This window comes from Panthera uncia, chromosome C2 (assembly GCF_023721935.1).
Source record: "Panthera uncia isolate 11264 chromosome C2, Puncia_PCG_1.0, whole genome shotgun sequence".
In the NCBI taxonomy this organism is placed as follows: domain Eukaryota; kingdom Metazoa; phylum Chordata; class Mammalia; order Carnivora; family Felidae; genus Panthera; species Panthera uncia.
In genome coordinates this window covers 10023716-10044458 of record NC_064810.1, presented here as the reverse complement: position 1 = coordinate 10044458, position 20743 = coordinate 10023716, and the positions used below count along the sequence as shown (strand labels likewise).

General features: G+C 45.3%; 1 protein-coding gene across 2 annotated transcripts in view; it reads right to left on the bottom strand.

The window, feature by feature from the left end:
* The window catches only part of RUNX1 (RUNX family transcription factor 1), a 106259-nt gene extending 102467 nt beyond the window's left edge, over window positions 1-3792 (bottom strand). The window contains exon 1 of one of the 2 annotated variants that reach the window (XM_049629259.1): window positions 430-3792. In XM_049629259.1, the coding sequence (XP_049485216.1) occupies window positions 430-454 (25 nt within the window). In that variant the 5' untranslated portion in view covers window positions 455-3792. The remainder of the gene's footprint in view (window positions 1-429) is intronic. The other variant, XM_049629258.1, reaches the window with a different exon arrangement.
* Window positions 3793-20743: the final 16951 nt, after the last annotated feature.

Below are 20743 nucleotides of genomic sequence, written 5' to 3'. Positions count from 1 at the left end.
GCTCACAGGTAGCAAGCAGAAAGTTTTTAAGTTAATTTTTTTTTGTAATTTAGGATGCTTAGTAAACATTTTACCCTCGTAAAAATTTTGCATTGCCACTGCTGTAACAAAGGCAATAAACTAGGTTATAACAAGCTCTATTTTTTTTTTTTTTTCAGAGTCATGCAGAGTCGTTTAATAAAAGCAGAATGCACCTGTGGTAAACTACGCTGTAGAACCGAGGGTGTCATTATAGTTTCATTGGAATGTTTTATAGGGTTTGATATTTACAATATGAAGAGCAGCTTTTAAGTATTTGTGAATCAGCAAAAAAAAAAAAAGCCTTAATTATTTGGCTAATTTATGTCATACGTTGTAGAGATGCATAGATAAAAAAATCATATGAATGTGCATATTTTATAAAAAAATAGAATTTGGAATCCAACATACCGTGAACATCTCTAGGTGGATTCATTCCGTGTACACATTCTGAAAGAACAGAAAGTGGGAAAATAAAAACAATTGGGTAAATGTACTGACAGCAAACACTAAATTCACTGAGAGTTGATACATTTCATTCTAATTGCAATAATTACAAGCATTAAAACTAAATTTCCACCCCCCCCCTCTTTTTTTTTGTTGTTGTTGTTCGCTGATTGCCCCTCACTCTTTTTAGCACTGGGGAATTTTATAGCATATTGTCCAATTTGGGCACAAAAGTAGCTTGAAACAGTAAACCAGCAAGTAAAAAATGAACTGTTACATATGCACATAATTTCATGTGACTTCAACCAATGTTTTCCATTGATAGCTAGTAGTGAATCTTTCTCTCTCACAGAATCACCTTTTTAAACCTCGGTATGTGAGGCCAATGTGATTTATTTATGAACATTAGAAATACATTTGGAGGAAGTAGACGTGAATCAGAATTCAAGGTGAAATCAAGACCAAACCCTTACTTCATACCAAAACACTTGCAAATTGGTATTACAGCAGAGGTGAAATGCAAGAGGTAAAAATACGACTTTTCTTTAAAGCAATGAAGATAAACAATTTTGAATACCTCCTCTGAAAGAAACAAACTGGTAAACATGATCATAATTTACTTCCAATGGGACAGGTTGGAAATATTTCCTCCTTGCTTGCTCTACTCTCCTTTCCTTTACTAATTTATCCTGATTTATCTTGCAGATTATTTATCCTGAAACCTCTCATTCTTGACATAACAGATGATAGCAATTTTTATTGAAAATATCTGTCATACGATCACATCCAAATATGTGTCACTACATTGCTGCTGTGTGTCCAGTTATAGGTAAACCCATTAAGCAAAGTCATCTGAAGCTTCTTTTCTTTGAACATCTACAGTAATGTTCTGCTTTTGACATTGCTGGAACAGCCTTGTATATTGAAAGTGCTCAGCACTGAATGCTTAACACGGAGGAGACACCATTTTTCAGAGCCTTCGGATTTGAGCATTTGCAATGTCACAGACCGACTTTCAACCTTACTCCACAATATTAATGTAATATATCTTAAAAACACTTTAAAAGTAAGAAAGGAGGTAATTATTTCAGATTTCCAGACGCTGTTTAAATAGGCAGGAGAACGAGATTTACAGCTCCTTAGTCTTATGTATATGACTGATTATATGTAATGAAAGATTAAAGCAATTGAATAGGTATAGTTTCCAGGGAGCATCCTCAAAAAACAAATCACTGAGAGATTGTGGTTTGCATGTATATAAAATGACTCTGTAAAGAGTTTTTTTTTTTTTATAAATAGAGCAGGGAAAAAAATCATTTGCGCTTATGAATGATAAATTAAGAAATATCAAATGTACCCTGAAGTTTGTAAGTTTACTTTTAATAGGCATGGGGGAGGGGGCATCCACAACAGTAATACTGACCAGACAGCTGGATTTATACGGAAGAGACCCAGCAAACCCTACCACCCTGGAAATTCTCTCCTGAGACCCTGAGAAGCTCCCCCAGGTCAGAGGCTGGGGAATAGAAGAAGCAAAATAGAAAAACAAGTGTTCCAGTTACACAGCTAATATTTCCGGGATTCTGGGAGAAAACCCAAGATCTTTTTTTAACCTAAAAACAAAGGCAAGAGCGAGTGAATTTTGGAAAGTGTGCATGTCATCTGTTGGGAACCGTCCTTAGTTTGTCCTGTGTCAGTAGCCTTGAGGACACAGTGCTCATGCCATTTAGCCTTAAGCCCAGAGAGGGTGGGTCGTCTGCAGGGGAGGTAGCCCCTGTGGAGGTTGGCAGTCATTTGCCCAGAGGGTTGTGAAATGTGCTAGAACCTAAACCGCAAGAGAGGATAGGTCTTGGGGGTTCGTGGCAGCAAGAGCTCAATTTGGCCAACTTATCCACCAGCTCTCTCTCTCCGTCCCTCTCTCTCTCTCTCCCTCCCTCTCCTTGAAACTACTAAGTGCCAGGTAATGACCAAAATGCTTATATATTCCTCGCTTCATTTAATCCTTGCCAGGATGCCATTACCAACCCCATTTTACAGACGGGGACCCTCACACTTGGAGAGTTTAGGAAACCTGACAAAGTCACTCCACTCTATGTACACACACACACACACACACACACACACACACAACACAGACGGCTGTCCACCTATGGGTCTGAGCTATGTTTCTTTTTGATCACAACTACGTATTTTTATGGGTATCTTTTGGAGAGCTCTGAAAAGCTAAACTCTGAGCTCATCTTTCAATTTACCCTCTCCTGTCTCATTGTCTCCATTAGAAACTATCCCCGAAATTCTTTACATTGCAAATCTCGAATACTTAGGAGTCACAGCCTGAGGTTATTTCTGGCCATCTGTAGACTTTGAGGAGCAGGTCAAGGTCCCTTTAGCTTTTCAATTCTTAATAAATGTTAAATGGCTTTCTAGCCCTCCGGCCTCCACTCATTCAAAATGGCATTCTGAGGACTTTCCCAGGTATGAAGTATTTGATTTCCTCCCTGCAGGGTATCTGTAAAGCTTTCTATGTGCCAGGCAGGGTGCTGGGCTGGTTGATAACAAAGGACAAATAGAGGAGAGCGACAGAGCCTCATGGCTGTTGCTGAGTGTCATGGAGTGTCATGGCTCCAGGAAGATGGCGGGAGGAGACACAGGAAAAAGAGGGGGCATACCACCTGGCGGGGGTGGTACTTGGGTTGGCTCTTGGAGGTTGGGTAGATTTTTACCAGATGGTTGGCAGGGCTGGAGGAAGGTTTCAGGAAGGTGGGAGGGGACAGGGGAGAAGGCGCTCCTGGCAGAAGGATCAGCATGAGAAAGATGTGAATTTCTGAAACAGACCCGCACGTCACTTCTGGTGTCATTGGAGAGTAGGTTTGGGATGAGGGCGCTCACAGAGGACACAATGCTGGCAGACATGAACACAGGTCGTAGGCGGCTTATAAACCTGCAGAAATTTGCATTTCAACCTGAGGCCACTGGGTTCTATCAGAGCCTTGAAGTCTGGGGAACATCGTGATTAACACTTGTTTGAGGGAAGTAAATCTGTCAGAGGTGGATGGGTGAGTAGGAGGGGGTAGAGATGAGGAACGGAGGGAGCTACTGCAGTTGTCGGACAAGGAATTGTGAACATCTGCATTAAGGTGGGGACAATGGAGATGGAAGAGATGGCCGCAGAGGGGAGGAGAGGAGTCTCTCCTGCTTCCGGCCCAGGTGCCATTACTAGCGGGAGCGAAGGCCAGAAGAGGAAGGGTTTGGAGGTCGACCCGAGGATCTGGCTTTGGATGTACAGAACAGAGCTGTAGGTGCTGGTGGAGAAAACAGCAGTTGAGGGCAGAGGTCTAGGGTACAAGTAACGAGTGCAGAGTCGTCACACATCTGTGGTGGTTTCACATCTTGCCGAGACAGTGTCCGGAGAGAGAAGGGAGCGCTGACAGAATCTGAGATTGTCAACATCTAAGGGGTTGATGAGAAAAAGATGGACCTGGACCGACCAAGGGGATTGAGCCAGGTAGAGAAAGAGGAGAATAGGGTGTTTGAAACAAAAGAAGATGGGAGTTTTGAGAGGAAAGGCAGGAGTCTCAAAGGCCAAGGTCAAGGAGGGGCCAATGAGGATGAGGACTGAAACGATGACATTGGATTTGTCCCTAGAGGATCCGTGGTAACTTTTGCTAGAAGACATTCAGTGGAGCAGAGGATGGGGCAGTGAGTGCATGGAGGGAGGGGGGAGGTAGGTGCCTGTTGGAGGAGGGAGGGGAAAAGGGGGGTGGCAGGGAAAGGGAAAGCCCAAAGTTGAGATGTGTGCGTGCACGCGCACGCAAGTGTGTTGAAGACATGAGAGAAAATTAACATCTATCGTGTGCATTTTACTGACGATCAGACTCATCAGCTCCCGCGCCAACCCAGCTCTTCTCGCTCTTTTCACCCTCCGGTCTCCAGAGTGGGATCCACGGATTTGCCTTTGACCTCATCCAGTCTGCTGCCAAGTCCTCTTTTTGGTTTCTTCGTTGTAATTTACCCTCCTTTTTCTATCCCTATTGCCATCATTCTGGTTCAAGTTCTCATGACTTCTCACCAGATCTCCTGCAAAGGTCTCCCACAAAGGGGCTTCTTTCATTTCATGTAGTACTTCCAGATTAATCTCCCATACCACTGCTCTGCAGACCTGGTCACAGAACACATGCCCTACGCAGCCCAGCTTCAGAGCGAGCTCTTCTGCGCTCTCCTGCAGGATTAAGGACTACCCTTCATTCCCATCTTGGAGTGGTCTCAGATCCCTGTGCCTCGGGTGAAATTTTCATTCAAGGGCCAAATATACTCTTCCTCATGGTCTCCGTGTCCTCTGGGTGACCCTTGGACTATATTTTACATTATGTTATAGCTATTTGAGTGTATCGAGGGTGGGGTGCGTAAGAGCCAAGTAATGGGACCAACTCTTCCCTGGCTTCTGGTTTCTATGTGGAGTGACATTCTTCGTTGTAAAACTCTTGGCCTCTTGCCCCAACCTCATTCATCCTCCACCATAAAAGACTGAATTGCTTGGTTAGTAGCTCTGGGAATAGAAACCAAGCACAGGAGGCAGAACCCTAAAACGGACCCTCAAGACTTCCCACCCGAATCTGGAGGACAGCGAATATGAGGAAATGTCATGCTCTGGCCATGTGACGTGGCAAAGCGAATTTTTCTGATGTGACTGATGTGACCAATCCGTTGGCTTCGAGTCAACCAAAAGGGCAATTATTCTGGAGGCCTGATCTAATCACATGAGATCTTTGAAAGCAGAGTTTTCTCAGGCTGGGGCGGAAAAGAGGTAGAGAGAGGGATCCGATGTGCCTGCGTCGTCGGCTGGATGATGGAGGGAGCCATGTGCAGGAACGGAGAGCAGTCTCTGTAGGTGACCCCTGGCTGAAGGCCAGCATGGAAGCAGGACCCCATCTCGCAGTCCTTAAGGAACCGCATTCTGCCAGCAACCTGCAGCAGCTTCTAAGAATATTTTCCCCTAAAGCCTCCAGATGAGAGTCGGCCGGTCCAACACTGGTTGGTTTTTGGCCTCGTGAGTCCCTAAGCTGGGAACGTGGTTGAGCCCAACTGGACTTCTGACCTACAGAACTCTGAGCTAATAAGTAGGTGTGGTAATTTGGTAGTGTGGCAGCAATAGAAAATTAGTACTCTGAGCGTGCCTTTCCCTTCCCCTTTGTTTGGGATAACACTGCCTGTGTGCTAATGAGTAAGTGTCTATTTATGGGGTTCAATGGCAAGAAGCCATGTCCTGAGCTATATTCTCTCACAGTCCTTGGTGATAAAGCTGATATTTTTTTCCTTTTTAAAAATTAATTAATTACTTAATTAATTTATTTTTTTATTAAATTTTTTTTTCAACGTTTATTTTATTTTTGGGACAGAGAGAGACAGAGCATGAACGGGGGAGGGACAGAGAGAGAGGGAGACACAGAATCGGAAACAGGCTCCAGGCTCCGAGCCATCAGCCCAGAGCCCGACGCGGGGCTCGAACTCACGGACCGCGAGATCGTGACCTGGCTGAAGTCGGACGCTTAACCGACTGCGCCACCCAGGTGCCCCTTAATTTATTTATTTTTAATTTTATTATTTTTTTAAATGATTTCTTTTTTTAAAAATTTTTTAACGTTTTATTTAGTTTTGAGACAGAGAGAGACAGAGCATGAACGGGGGAGGGGCAGAGAGAGAGGGAGACACAGAATCAGAAGCAGGCTCCAGGCTCTGAGCCATCAGCCCAGAGCCCGACGCGGGGCTCGAACTCATGGACCGCGAGATCGTGACCTGAGCTGAAGTCGGACACTTAACCGACTGAGCCACCCAGGCGCCCCTTTAATTTTATTTTTTAAAATTTACATCCAAATTAGCGTATAGTGCAACAATGATTTCAGGAGTAGATTCCTTAGTGCCCCTCCCCCATTTAGCCCATCCCCCCTTGCACACCCCCCTCCAGTAACCTTCTGTTTGTTCTCCATATTTAGGAGTCTCTTATGTAAAGCTGATATCTTAATCCCTGTCTGCTTGGCTACTTTGCCTCACAGTTGGTTCTGGATCACTGGGGAGCAAGGATATCTTTCATTGGGCCCCCTTAATGTCACCTGTGTAATTGTCTTATTGTCTCCTGATTCGCCCTCACCGCCACGTAAACACATCGCCTCTAGGTTTTGAACACCTTGCTGGTGAGGCTGTCCTCCTCCTTTGTGAATCCCTAGACAGTACTGCAGAAACTGAATATGTTTCTGAAGCCCCTGGGGATCTGGTTAAGTGCAGATTCTGATTCAACAGGTTTGGGGGGCGCCTGAGATCCTGCATTTCCAACAAGTTCTCAGTGCTGCTGCCTTTTCAAGGACCACACTCAGGGAAGGCGAGAGCACCTGCTCAGTATCCAGAGAGCTGTGCCCAGCACACGCTAGACTGCAGTGTCTGAAAGGTTTTCTCAAACAACATTGCCAAATGCAAATTGACATCAGAGCTATTTCTGATTGGGTTTTTTAAACTACTGTGATGGACTGAATGTTTGTGCCCCGCCCACCCCACCGCCCCACCAAATTCATATGATGAAGCCCTAACCCCCAGTGTGATGCTATTAAGAGGCACAGCCTGTGGGTGGCAGTTAGGTTTAAATGAAGTCATGTGGGCGGGGTTTTCATCACGGGATTAGCGCTCTTTGAGAAGGGATCAGAGAGCTTTCTCTCTACTTCTCTCTCTCCCCCTGCCATGTGAGTACACAGTGAGAAGTCAGCCATCTGCAAGCCAGGGAGACAGCTCTCACCAGAACATGGCCATGACAGGCACCCCGATCTTGGACTTCCAGCCCCAGAAGCGTGAGAAGTAAATTTCCATTGTTGAAGCCGCTCAGTCTATGATTTTGTGATGGCAGCTCACTACGGCAACAGAAGATACCTTTTATCAGTGCACCCTCTAGCACACCGTACACCAAGTGCTTTACACGTACTCTTCCCCTTAACCCTCTGGTAACAAGCAGTTCGTATTTCTTCCCTTCACTTTACCGCTGCAGAAACTGAGATTTAGTAATTCGCCCACTTTCTACCCAAGCAGTTTGCCTCGGGAGCGCCCAGCTGGAACCAGCCAGCTCAACTACACTGCGAGATGGTTCATATCATTATACTGTCCCCCGTCAAAATTTCTTTCCTAGACCCTGACGAGGTTCATTTAAACTACGTGGGCATTCTTTCTCATTCTGGAACAACACCGCCCAACGGAAATGTAATGTTAGCCATAGACACGATTTAAAACTTTCCAGTGGCCGCATTAAACGAGCAAAGAGAAATGGGTGAAAGTGCTTTGATGATATATTTTATTTCACTCACTGTATCTCAGACATTTTCATTTCAACATGTCATCAATATAAAAATTATTGATAGAGTTTACATTCTTTGTTTTTTTGCAGCCAGTCCTTCAAAGTCCTGTGTGTATAGCAAGTCTCAATTCACTGTAGTCACCTTTCAAGTCCTTAAGGGTCACCTGTGGCTAGTGGTTACTGTTTTGGACAGTGCGCCTCCAGAGTGACCGCTCAAGACACAACTCTGTCTGCACAGCAATGTTGCTACTCTTCTGCCGGCGCTCTAGCAGGCCCTGTTTTTAACCTTGCCGTCAGGGAAGGCCCTTAAGTGACGCATCTTTCCTGACTCATGTTCTCCCTCTGAGCTTTCCTGAAGCAAAGTTCAGAATTTTTATTACAGTATCACCCGATAGACTAACAGGCAGAAAGATACACACACACGCACACGCGAGCGCGCACACCCATACAGAGCCAGCAACTGAACTGCAAAAGCCTACCAACCGCTGTCAATGCCTTGAGGCATGTCTTCACAGCCACGGACGAGCCACAAGCCAACCTCATGCAGTTTTCGTTTCCACGTAATGTTTAGCAGCCACTGATGGCTCAGCCTATACAACAGCGCTGGGGTTCCTAAGAGCTCTGAAAGGATATTACCAAAGCATCCCTTGTTTCTCTCTTTTACAAGATTCATTTTCTATGAATTTCATGTAAGCAATGGGGATTACAAAAAGAAGTTCTATTTTTCAGGGCTCGATTTCAAGACCGTGAGATCATGACCAGAGCTGAAATCAAGAGTTGGACGCTTAACCGACTAAGCCACCCAGGTGCCCTAAGAAGTTCTGTTTTTAATAGGTTGTGAATTTAAAATAGAATTGTAAAGTAGCTAAATGATACTCATTCTCAAATAGCAATTCTTACAAACAGGTTTATTTTGAAATATAGCATGTTTTCCTCCCAAATCACTCAAGATGTCAATTTGGTAACAATCTTCTGGTTAAAATACAGTAAGAGTTCAAATCGGTGAGGCAGCTCCTGGTCCAAGTTAGGGAGTGGATCCGCCTCTCTCCCAGTGCTCAGAAAAAATAACAAAGGGGAAGATATGGGACCAGGTCTATTACCGAAACGACTGGCCCTACCTCACTGTTTTGATTCCTCAGAGGCTGCTGGGAATCTCTGAAGGTCCCAGGTATCTCTTTAAGGCAAACGTACCTGGTTTCCACCCCTCACTCTGGTGGGGTGAGTGCACAGGTCAAGAGGCTGATGGGTGGAGACTAGAGAGGATGTGGATTTTCTCCACGGTTTCTTTGGCTCCATTAGCCGTGGACAGAAGGTGGTTTCCTGGGACAGGCTGAGAAACCACTCTGGGTGCATGAAGCTGGTCTCCTCTTTGAATGACATCCCTTATCCCAGCGCTATGGGAAAGTACCCAAGTATCAAGAAGCACCTCAAAAATCTACTGAACAGGGAAGCGAATTTATGTGCTTTCCCATGATTCTGAGTCCCCCAAGTGTGGACGGTTACAGGAGTAAACTTTTCTGGTGGATGACAGGAGTCTATAAAAACAGCTTATAACTTCTACGTCTGCTTTACTTTAGGTTAAATTTTAGTCCATGCATTTAAAACCATCCCGCCATGATGAGCTAGAAACAAAACACAATTTTTCTAAGTTGGGTAAAAAAAGAAACGAATGAATGTAGGAATGAACGCACAGAAGCCTTTTTCCTTGGTTCCCACATCATTTCGCGATGAACTCTCCTCCCAAAGCGGAACAGTTTATTTTATTCTTTGTGTTTATAATTTACCTTTCCTCTCTCACTTGGGGAATTATGAAATAGGAAGGTATGTTTTTCTTCCCCCTCCCCGTGCAACATTTACGTCTAAAAATAAGTAGATGAGTCGATTTAACCCGTTCTTGAACTGTTAGACATAGGAAACAGGGTTGGGGGTGAACTGTAGGTCAGTTTGATAAAATGACCCCTTTTGAGCTGGTAGAGAGCAGTGGGCGGGCCCACATGATGTTAAATGTGGACCATGGTGGGTAAAGGGGCGGGCAAGGATGATGGCTGGGTAACTGTTCACTCCCTCCCAACAGCAGAAGTTTTGACGTTTGTTGATGGCATGATTGAATGAATGACCGGGTTGTTCGTGCAACCAACAACTCTTCCTCCCGCCTCATATGGTTGATGCAGGAGGACCCAACTCATCTCTCACTGGTAGAGGCACACCGGGAAGGAAGGGGGCTTCAGCCTCCTCCTGCTACTAGCCACTTAGACACTTACACGGACCCAGCTTCAGTTTTCTCTCCTACAAAATGAGAGACGTGGACAAGGGGGCTTTTCAGCACCATCAACACTTACATATAAATGCCACCTGGAATTGTGAGAAATTGACCTGATCTGCACACGGCTGGAGTGAACTCGGGTTTTGAGTGGGGAGGGGAAAAGAAAGAAAAAGGGGAACCCAGAATCAACTTCGCAGTGTTTTCTTATCTGTGGTTCCACAGAGACTGCAGAGAAATTGGCTCACAATTGTAGCAGAAATTATTAGAGAGGGACCGCAGTAGAAATTATTAGAGAGGGACCGCAGAAGTTTGAGATGAATCTTGATTGTCCGATCTGCCACCTGTCCTGGACATGGGAATCTGCTCAAGAATCAGAGTCAGCAGTGTAGTTCTCTGCGAGGAATTGCTGAGAAATCTACATCGATCAATTAAATAATAAATTGCCAAATGTTGGTCTTAGAGTGTGCTCCAGGCACTCAGATAAGAAGGCAAATCCTCGCATATTAACCCTGCTATCTGCAGATTTGGAAAACAGAATTATATATGAAACAGCGGGCTAACATTATCATTACTCTGCTTTGTTGTGGGGTCATGGAATTATCACACTCCACCAAAGCTTTAAAATACCACACAGTAGCATGAAATAAAAAATAGCTAAAAAAAAGCAGCCATAGAAGTGATTATTCTATTCTCTAATTACATAATTACATTTTCTGTTTTATACAAATCCTAAGATCTGCATTGTAATAGTTACATATTTTCAGATTACATTAAGATTATACGATTATGTTCTAGTAATAATCACATTTTTATGAAGAGTATACCATACACATGATGAAAGGGAATATTAAAAGCTTTTGTGGAGACTTCCTATGAAACATCATTGTTTATTTCTTAACCAAAAAGTGTTAGTTAGGTAAGATTTAAACTTTTTGATGTGACTGCTTTGTGCTTGCTTAGAAAAATGTCATCATAAATCTATGTTTCAAAAAAGCACATTTTTCTACTTTTTTTTTTTTTTTGCAATGAATAAATGGTACTAATTCTGTACAGGTCATCTGTTCTTGAAAGGTAGGAAGGAAGGGCAAACACAATTTTTAACAAAATTAAACAAAAATATCTGAAACATAAACGTCTGTTAGCTAGTTTCCAATTTATACTTGTATGTACAACGAAAGCAATATAAAGAGATCATCCAAAAATTGTTAAAAATGATTAAGCATACAAACAACACTCTAAGGCTTTTTAGCACACATTTTTGCAGAGAAGGTAGTTCTTTAAAAATGGTAATAACAAAGGAACAGAGGATTACTCCGCAGTGAAGGCAAATGAGTCCCCAAATGAAGTCAAGTTTATTTCCAGTTAAACTGACCAATGAATGCACCGCTCTTTAGTGACCATAAAGCACCTCCATTTTTTTCTTGCTTCTCTAGGTCCCTTCATTCAAATGCATATGAAGCCATTCCTCCCGGAGGACAATTTCGAAAGCATTATTGGTTAATACAGCATTCTAGGGTAAGTTTTGAAAAAGGGCATGCAGAAAGTATTTCTATAAATGTGGGCCTAAAGAATTTTTAAGAAGCATTTAATTAGAAGATGTTCTGTACGTGTCAAGGTCTCCATTCAGGGGGCATCTTCGTGGTGAGAGAAACCTATGCCAGATCTAGTGGATTTCCTTACCACTTCTAAAGTAGAAACTGTTTAGCCCAGAACGCTTTCAGTGGACACACTATATAATGAAACGCACTTCTATCGGGAGGAAAGAAGCTTTTCCCAAACATGTCAGCAGGGACTCCGCTGTTTGTCTACGCAAACCACGCTGAGTGGTCAGAGTCTGGAGCCGGGTCTGGGGTGAGCTGAATGAAGGACAGATACTGTCCAGGAACTGCCTGGTGGGCCCCGTCTAAGAGACACGGGCAGACCCCTTTTCCCGAGTCCCACCGTTCTGGAGATCATTATTTAACATGAACCTGAAGTGCGAGATGTAGATTTCTTCCCCCTCACTAACCAAGCCCACGAGAGATTTCATTTCTCGTCTTTTTGCCTCAGGCACGTGGAGGCTGGCAATTTTCATCTCGTTCCTGAAATGGTTTCCACATCCTCCCCCCTTCCCAATTAGACTGGAAATTTATTAAGACCTCTGGTTAACCCCTTGAATGCTAGGAATGAGAAGGAAATAAAGTTACATGGCAACTTAGTTTTCACTTTTGTGTATGTTTCCTTCTTTCTTCCTTTTTCTTTTTCTTCTGATCACAATAAAGGAAGGTTTGATTAATCATACTCTCCCCGAAAGGCATTTCTTTAACGAGAACGTGACACTGCCTTAAAGGTAAAGCAGCGGCAGAAAAAATTTCCTTAATGAGAATATAGTCATCTTTATATTTAAAAGTGTTCTGGAATTCTTGGGGCGCCCGGGTGGTACAGTTGGTTAAGTGTCCGACTTCAGCTTAGGTCATGATCTCACGGTTCGTGAGTTTGAGCCCCGCGTCGGGCTCTGTGCTGACAGCTCGGAGCCTGGAGCCTGCTTTGGATTCTGTGTCTCCCTCCCTCTCTGCCTCTCTCCCACTCATGCTGTTTCTGTCTCTCAAAAATAAATAAATGTTTAAAAAAATTTAAAAAATAAAAGTTCTGGAATTCTTACGAGTAAAATGAGTAAAATTAGAGACAAAGGCAGATACAACCTAGGATGTTATACTAAAGCAGCAAATGCATGGTGGAGAATGACTACCACACACATGGAATGTTATCTTGGCTTTTACTAAGCTCGAAGTATCTGGAACTAAAAAGGAAAAGTGGATTGAGTATCTAGAAACTGCTAGATCACCTGAAGCTTATCGAGTGGGTCTGCGATCCCACCCCTGACCCTCCAGTTAAAAAAAAAACAAAAAACTTCTATTAAAAAATCTCTTCTCATTGGTCTTTAAGATTTTGGCACGTTGAATTCCAAAGTACATATACCCCAAATAACTCCTCAGCAGCTACCTGTGAACAAGAATCTGTCAGCTGGAAGTCTGTGTGTGTTGCTTTGAACAGAAGGAAGAAAGACACGTGTGACTCGCGTTATAAGTCAGCATTCCTGAAAAAAGCCAAGTTCCCCTCTGAGACAAAAGTTCGGATCTTTAAAAATAAATGTGAGCCTTTTCTATTTTTTGAAAAGACGCAACTAACATACAAGCATAGATCCGATTGACTTAGTAGGTCAAGGAAAGAATTTAGCATGTCGGGAGCCGACTGGATAGCCCGCGTGCCGCTCATGAACGCGTTGGATTTGGGCTATGCTAGGTTTTAACACGTTTGGGGATCCGTGGACCTGAAGTCTAGAGGCTAGGTGGTTTGACCTCTGGAGACCCATCAAATGATCCTAGTCTATGTGAACAGAGACAGCCATGGAATTGACTCATCAAAAGTGAAAGCCTTAGTGACGCCAATACGGTTATTATATATATATATATATATATATATATATGGCAAATGTTAGTGGGCAAATAATAAAAGTCTCTAACAACGCGTGACCCACTTCTGAGTTATAGGCCTTGTGGTAAGGGCTTCCCTGACATGATCACATTTAATCCTCTTAATAATCCTATTACGTTTGGGACTATTATCCTCTTAGGCTTAAAGGGTTAAGCAGTGTGGCCTCTTAGGGATGGAGTACAGAAAGTAAGAATTTGACCAGGTGCGTAGGAAATCAATCTTTGAATTGTGTGCTGTGTTGTGGAAACAATGTGGTTCTTCGTACTTCTCAAGCAAGAAGTTTCATAGACAATGACTTTCCGAAAGGACAGCCTTTGCTTCTGACAGTCAGCCCTTGCCCAGTTCAAGGGGCATTTGCAAACAGGCCCACTCGAGATGCCTGGTGCAAGGAAATGAGCTGCTTTAGAAACACTGAACCCAGATAGGTGGATAAATATTTCAACGACTTTTCCAGAATGTACTTAAGGAGCAGAGCCCATCTCAATTTGGGTTTGAGCCCATGGCCTTATAGTTTAAATATAAAATGCATTAAAGCCCTTTATTTAGAGAGCCATATGCCATTTTTAGGGAGCAGCCCCAGTTATCCTTCTGACTTTATTGGGAGTACAGTGCAAACAGGTGTCTCCATATTGTCATTAGTATTCATTATTTATTAGGACTTGATGGTGTATTCAGAGCCGGGAGGGTCATGAGTTGCCTAGGGTGGAAGGCTTCACTCTAAGGACTGTGCCTCCTTATTATACAGATTTGGGGGGCTTTCTACAGAGCGAGAAACCCACAACAAGAGAACCCAACTTGGTACTCATCTGTGGGTTCAGAACTCAGGGGAGTACATCTTATTTTCTGATTTGGGAAAAAGCAGGTCACTGTCATGTAAAAAGTTTCTGAAAAGTGACTTCTAAACCATATATTGTGGCCCACGAATTAGTTGTGAACTAAAAATAATAATAATGATTCTTGTTACAAATAAAAAGAAAAGAGAGGAAAGGGAAAAAAATAGAAGAGAATAAATGGAAAATAGAGAGCTTTGCAAATAGTGAGAAAAAGCATTGCTTCCTAAAGCCCCTCTTTTGACCGCTAGACCCATTTCCTGAGTCGTGCATACAATTTTCTTCTTACTGTTGCTCGCCATTCAAAAAAAATTTGAAAGCCTCTGGCCTGAAATGTCTTTTTTTATCTTAGTACTCATTTTGTTAGGTGACCCAGTGTGTGACTCTCTGTGACTCTCAGCAGGGCTCCTTCTCGTGCCTCAGTTTCCTCACTGGCCTTGGCGTCCTGCCATTTTCAAAGTTCTCAAGAAGACCAAGTGAAATCATAACGGCTGACGTACCTTGCAAAGCCAAGCACGGTCATCAAAGGCAAAAGGATTATTACAAAACAAACCAGGGGAAAATGTTTTGAAGGCCACCCCTTCGTAGACTAGCATCCAATCATTTCAAGAGGTGAAAACAGCCTTAGCAAACACCCTGTATACTCCATTCATGATGGAATGGAAAAATGAGTGATTTCTCCAAGGTCTCGAAATAGTGGTGGATCTGGGACCCCCTGACCTGTTACTTAGAATCTTTCCCCAAAACTTGCCGCCATTTCAACAGCCATGTTGTTACTTCTTGATTTAAAAAAAAAAAAAAAAAGGAGGGTCTTGTGAAATTTTATTTACAGAAAATTTACAACTCACGAAAAGTTAAATTGATTTCTTCCTTTTCAAAGTGGTTTCCTGATTGCAATCACATAAATTAAACTTCAGCCCTGAAGACGTTGTGGGGACACAGTAATAAATCTTCCACGAAGAGATACGGGGAATCCTTTGAAAGTCTCAAGAATAATGCAGTAAAATGTAAGCAGTAAATACTACTGATCTTCTGCCGGAGACGTCGATTGGGAAAGGCTTTTTAATTTTTTTGTGTAATGTTTATTTATTTTTGAGAGAGAGAGAGAGAGAGAGAGCACAAGTGGGGGAGAGGCAGAGAGAGAGGGAGACAGAATCCGAAGCAGGCTCCAGGCTCCGAGCTGTCAGCATAGAGCCTATCGGGGCAAGGGGGCTCGAACTCACAGACCGTGAGATCATGACCTGAGCCAAAGTCAGACGCTTAACCCACTGAGCCACCCTGGCACCCCAATCGGGAAAGGATTTCTATACTCTGTTGGAAAGGTAGAAGGAAGAATGTCTCTTCCCTCTCTTTAATAGTCTAACCTGCAAGTCAAGGGGGAACCAAAAAATGTCACCAAAGTGTCATCTTTGCTTCTCCAGGGGGAAAAGTGGGCTGGAACATAGACTTCGCTGATAGGGCGAGGCCGTTGCTCAACGCTATGTTGTAACACTATTTTAACTGTCACCGAGGGCTGGGATGGCAAATGTTGCATCAACTTCTCTGCAAGGTGTTTCCTGGGCTTTGCAGACAGGATGGTTCTGGGGAGGTGCAATCTCTATTCTTGTGGAGGCCAGATAAAGCCTTATGCTCAGGGCCACTATCTTTGAGCGCCAAAGCTGTAGATAACAGGGTTTCACACCCAATGCCCAAGCGCTGCTTTCCTAATTGGTAGGTCTTTCTTGCTAAAGTCTTTTGTGTGTGTTTTATCAGAGACATTTTATCATCTTTCTCCAAACGTCCTTTGTCAAGGTAGGCCTTTGAACTTCTTTTGCATATACATTGAATGTGACCAATGATTCAGGGCATGTAAAAAGCTTATCTATAATTCTAAACAAAGAGGAACAGAGTCATTGATCTTTCTGCCGTGATAGATCTTCTTGGGGCTTGCGTGTGTGTGTGTGTGTGTGTGTGTGCATGCCCGCGTATGTGCACACACGTGCACGCATGTGGGTTGGGGGACACACATATATAACAAGAACTATAATCGTGTTATTTATGTTTAAGGCATTCTGCAACAGATTATCCCATGCAAATACTTTGTGCTTTTTGTTCTCACACAAATTAGACCCCCACATGCTAAGGGGCAGCTTGTCTTAGTTTGGAGAAAGTGCCCACGGAGGGCGGGCCTGACATCACACCCAGCCAGCTCTGTGTTCCCTTCCTGGCACAGCTCGTGGGCAGAAGACAGCCAGAGTCCCCGTCAGACCCTTGCTTTGCTCTCGTTCGGTATGGGGCTTTCTGGAACTGAGCACTAACCCTTGCAGGACGAATTAATGCTTGCTCATATTATTTATATCCCCTCTCTGTGGAAAACAGATGGAATCCATTTGGATCACATCAGATAGGTTTATAAGTTCACCCCTCCCCTTTTCATTTTTTGCACGTCTCATGTCAAGGTCCAGCCCGCAACTGTGAAGATCAGACTAGAAAGGAGGAGAGACCAGGGCAGATGCGGGAGGTGGCGTCCCTCCCTCTTGGCACGGAGGCAGCTTCCTAATGCCACTCACGTGCTGTGGCACGCCCGTCCTTACAGGGACCGCATCAAATCTCTTAAAAAGAAAAACAGAAGAAAAAGTAGGTGATGTTCTGTTTGACGTCCTGCACGTCTCCAGAAGGAGGTGTGAGCTCTGCCGCCGGGTCAGGAGGGTTCCCCCCTGGGTGGGGTCCCGGGGTCCTCTGGCTCCAGCCTGGCCATCCTCCAGGAGAGGAGACGAGTTGGCTCCATAGCGGGAAAGTATAAAAGAGCAGCTAAGGACCGGCAAGATTCAAACTTGATCTTTAGGACGGTGGGTCTTCTCCCCAGGATTCCACTGGCTCACACGACACCTTTCTCTTTTTCTTCACCCTTCCCTTCCTCTTTGTTTGAACCTTTGACCCACCGGGCTGTGAATGGGCGATCATGCGGGGTTCTGTGGTTGCCAGGAATACCCACAGGCCAGCGCGGACGCTGAAACAGGGCGACAGCTTCAGTTTTGAACAAATCAAGACTTCCGTCACCCGGCCCCGTGATCGACTTCCACAAACCGGCTCCGGTGCCAGCCTCACGCATGGCCTGGCCCTCTCTTCCCCACGGGCGCTTGGATTTCCCGCTCACTCTCTGCCTGCCATCCTGGGAAACCAGCGCTGGTATCTGTGGGCCTGAGTCATGGCTTGTGGCTCCCCGATGTCTGGCTGTGCTCTCTTGCTTTCGCCCCACTGGCTGGAGGGCTCAAAGCTCTCCCCGGTCTCATTTTTCTCCTTTTTTGTAATTTCCTGATCGAATCATCAATGACGGAGATCATTTTCAAAACTTCTTTCTTTTTTCTTTCTGGTGGGGAATTCATTCAGGCTGCTGGGAACTCAGAACAAATGAACTGTCTTTCTGAAGTCAAGAACTGCATAATGAAAGCTAAAGGCAAAGGCAAACGTCTCTCGCACCCTTTGTCCTCTGTCTCACTAGCCCCGGACAGGAGAGTCAAGCTCCCTTTTCCCCGCCGGCCCCCAGTCGTGGTTCTGAGTGCACAGGACAGAGCCCTCTGGGCTCTGGACAGAATGGGAACCCATCCCCCACCCGGGCTGGTCCCGGGCCCTAGGGGGGTTGGGGACGGCTCCTTCCTGACGCCACTGGTAGGGAATCCCAGTGCTCAGGCAAGCGTTTCATTTCAATATCGCATGAAACCTCAATACAAGACCTAGGAGGAGAATGCCGAAAGCTTCGCTGCACTTTCTGGGCGCAAGAGGAACTCGCAGACTTGGGTGGGGGAAAAGGGACGCTTCCTGATCTGACTCACAAAGCTTCTCCTGTGGTGGTACGGGACCCAGGGAGATAAAGAGTAGGTGCTCAGTAAATGCCTGCCATACAGAAGTTGGTAAAAATCGGCACCAAAAATACACTTTGGGGATATACTGTAGGAAATAAAAATGATGCTGACCATAGTAGCAACAGGGTTCCCGAAAGCAGACAGTTTGCATCCAATGGCCCCGGCGGAGGTGGGGGCGGGGGATCTTGTTCTTGATCAGATCTGCGAGGCACAGAGGGAGGGGGAGGTCTGCCAGGGTCATGCACCTGACAGTCACGTTTGGACCCGTGCTCTCTCTGACGGGGGAGGGGCCTGCAGTCTGCCTGGTGTTGGATTTTTTGGTAGGGAGAAAAGGCAGGAGCCCCCTGGCCAGCCTCATTGCAGTCACGCAGGCAGAGATCTTGGTTCTCCTCTAACCAGACTCTGTGAGGGCTTTCCAGGAAGCTCAGAATTCCAGGCTCTGGGCGAGCGGGCCCAGTCACCACTTTCACCTCACAGAGCACCTGTGTCCCGCAGCCTCCGTCCTGTGCTTCAGATACGCCAAGCGCTTCCTGCCTCAGGACCTTTTCACGCGCCTTCCCTCTGCCTGGATCACTTGGCCCCTGGGTGTTTTCCCAAGCCTGCCCACGTGTCCTCTGCTAAAGTGACAGCTACAGTAACCCCACTCCCGACGTCTGCACCGCCACCCATATCAGCTCCCACACACTGATTTATTCTCATCATTGCATTTGTCTTATTTAACCTCTGTGTTCACTTGTTTATTGCCTGCCTCCACGCTTCAAGGGAATGGGTGCAGCGAGGGAGAAACTGTCCCGTTCGTTGCTGGAGAGCCCCCAGTATTAAGAAAAGTGCTCGCAACTGGGTAGATCTTCAAGAAATACTTTCTATGAATGGATGAATGAATGAATGAATGAATGATGAACTGGAGCTGCCGCCTCTCCAGCCTGGTGTACCCTGAGTCAGCCCAGATCTCAGAGGAAGGAGATAACTGCTTCCGGGTGTTAGATAATAGGGGGAAAACACCTCCCCTTTGCAAATTGCTTTTTAAATCACTGGATTCCTGTAGGTCTAGAAGCCTGGGGAACCTCCTGCCTCTTGCAACTCTTGGTGCCTCCAGGCCTTTGGAAGTTGATGGTCAGTAACCTAAGAAAGCATCTCAGGGTTTGGGAAGCAGTGAGAACCCCAACCCCACCCTTGAAGGAGTTTTCTTCCTCACACAGCAGTTCTGATGCTTTGGTGATGCAAATGTATGGATTTTCTCAGAAGGTAAACATTTCTGGCCAGATCAAAACCAAAGAAACACAGCAAGGGAGACTCCTTGGCCCCTGTGCCCCTGCCTGCTGCCTCACTTAGCAAGTGCAGACCTCTGTTTCCACAGCTTTCTTAGTCTTTGGGATGCAGGCTAAGTGGAACGGAGAGGGATTCTGTCTCCATTTGAGGAATCCACATCTGATGTGTATCTGAAACTTCAGGTCAGTCTTGAGTTGGCCCCAGATATATAAGACATATACGGGTGAGTGTGACTGGGTCTGAGCTAAGTTTTCCCAGTCAACGGCAACAGGGGACAGAAGTCCCTGGCCTCCCACCCACGGGGGCCACCCCTGGCCCAGTGAAGGCTGCAGGCAGGTATAGAATTGGCGGGTGCAATGAGGGAGCAGTGGGCTTTGCCTGAGTCTTTTTCTGGGATGAGCAGGGCTCCGGAGAAGGAAGGAAACTGTAGGGCTCTGACTCAGGGCTGCCCATCTGCCATCTGCAAACGGAGCCGTGCGGAGGGGGGCACATTTTCTGCAGCCATCATCTGAACAGGTAGGTGTACACGTTAGAGAACCCAGGACACAGAGTGTCACTGCTGGGGAGCATTCAGAGGCACCGACCAGCTCGGACTGTTTCTAGGCACTATGTCTCTTAAGCCATGTCTCATTTTTGCTCTCTCTCTCTCTCTCTCTCTCTCTCTCTCTCTTTGTGGCCCCTTCATCTTTGCTCTCCTTTCAACTGGGCTTCAGGGCAGGATGCATGATTTGGTACCCATGACACAGGGCTTCAGTTTGGGGTGGGGGTGGGGCCCTTACATCGGATTCTTTAATAATTCACACGGCGGCATCGTAGGGATACTCTTAACTGCTTCTTAAAAGTAATTAATTGATTTTCTGACATCTCAGTTAACAATGTCTTATACTGACACAATGTTGTGTTTTGGGCTTTAGATTGGCCCCGAGGACTGAATGGATTAAATTCACCCCAGAGTTTCACTTCAGAGACTCTAAAAATACGCCTCTGAAGAGGAAGGGCTTTTTTACATGGAGTGTTGTCTAAAAATCTAAACCATATGTCTTTTCCGGGCCTGTCAATGGGGGTAAAATATAGGTTCGAGTGTGTGTAGCCGCTCAGACGTCGAACATTCAAGAGGCATGAAATAACCTAACGGTTACTCAATCGGCTCAGCACTCTGGAGGAAAAGTCACCCCAGCTTTGTCGAGAGAGTTGTCTCAGCCGGTGTGTGGCGGGAAGAACCCCATCGAAACGTGGCTTGCTGAGGGCTCTTGAAAGAGGCAGACCAGCT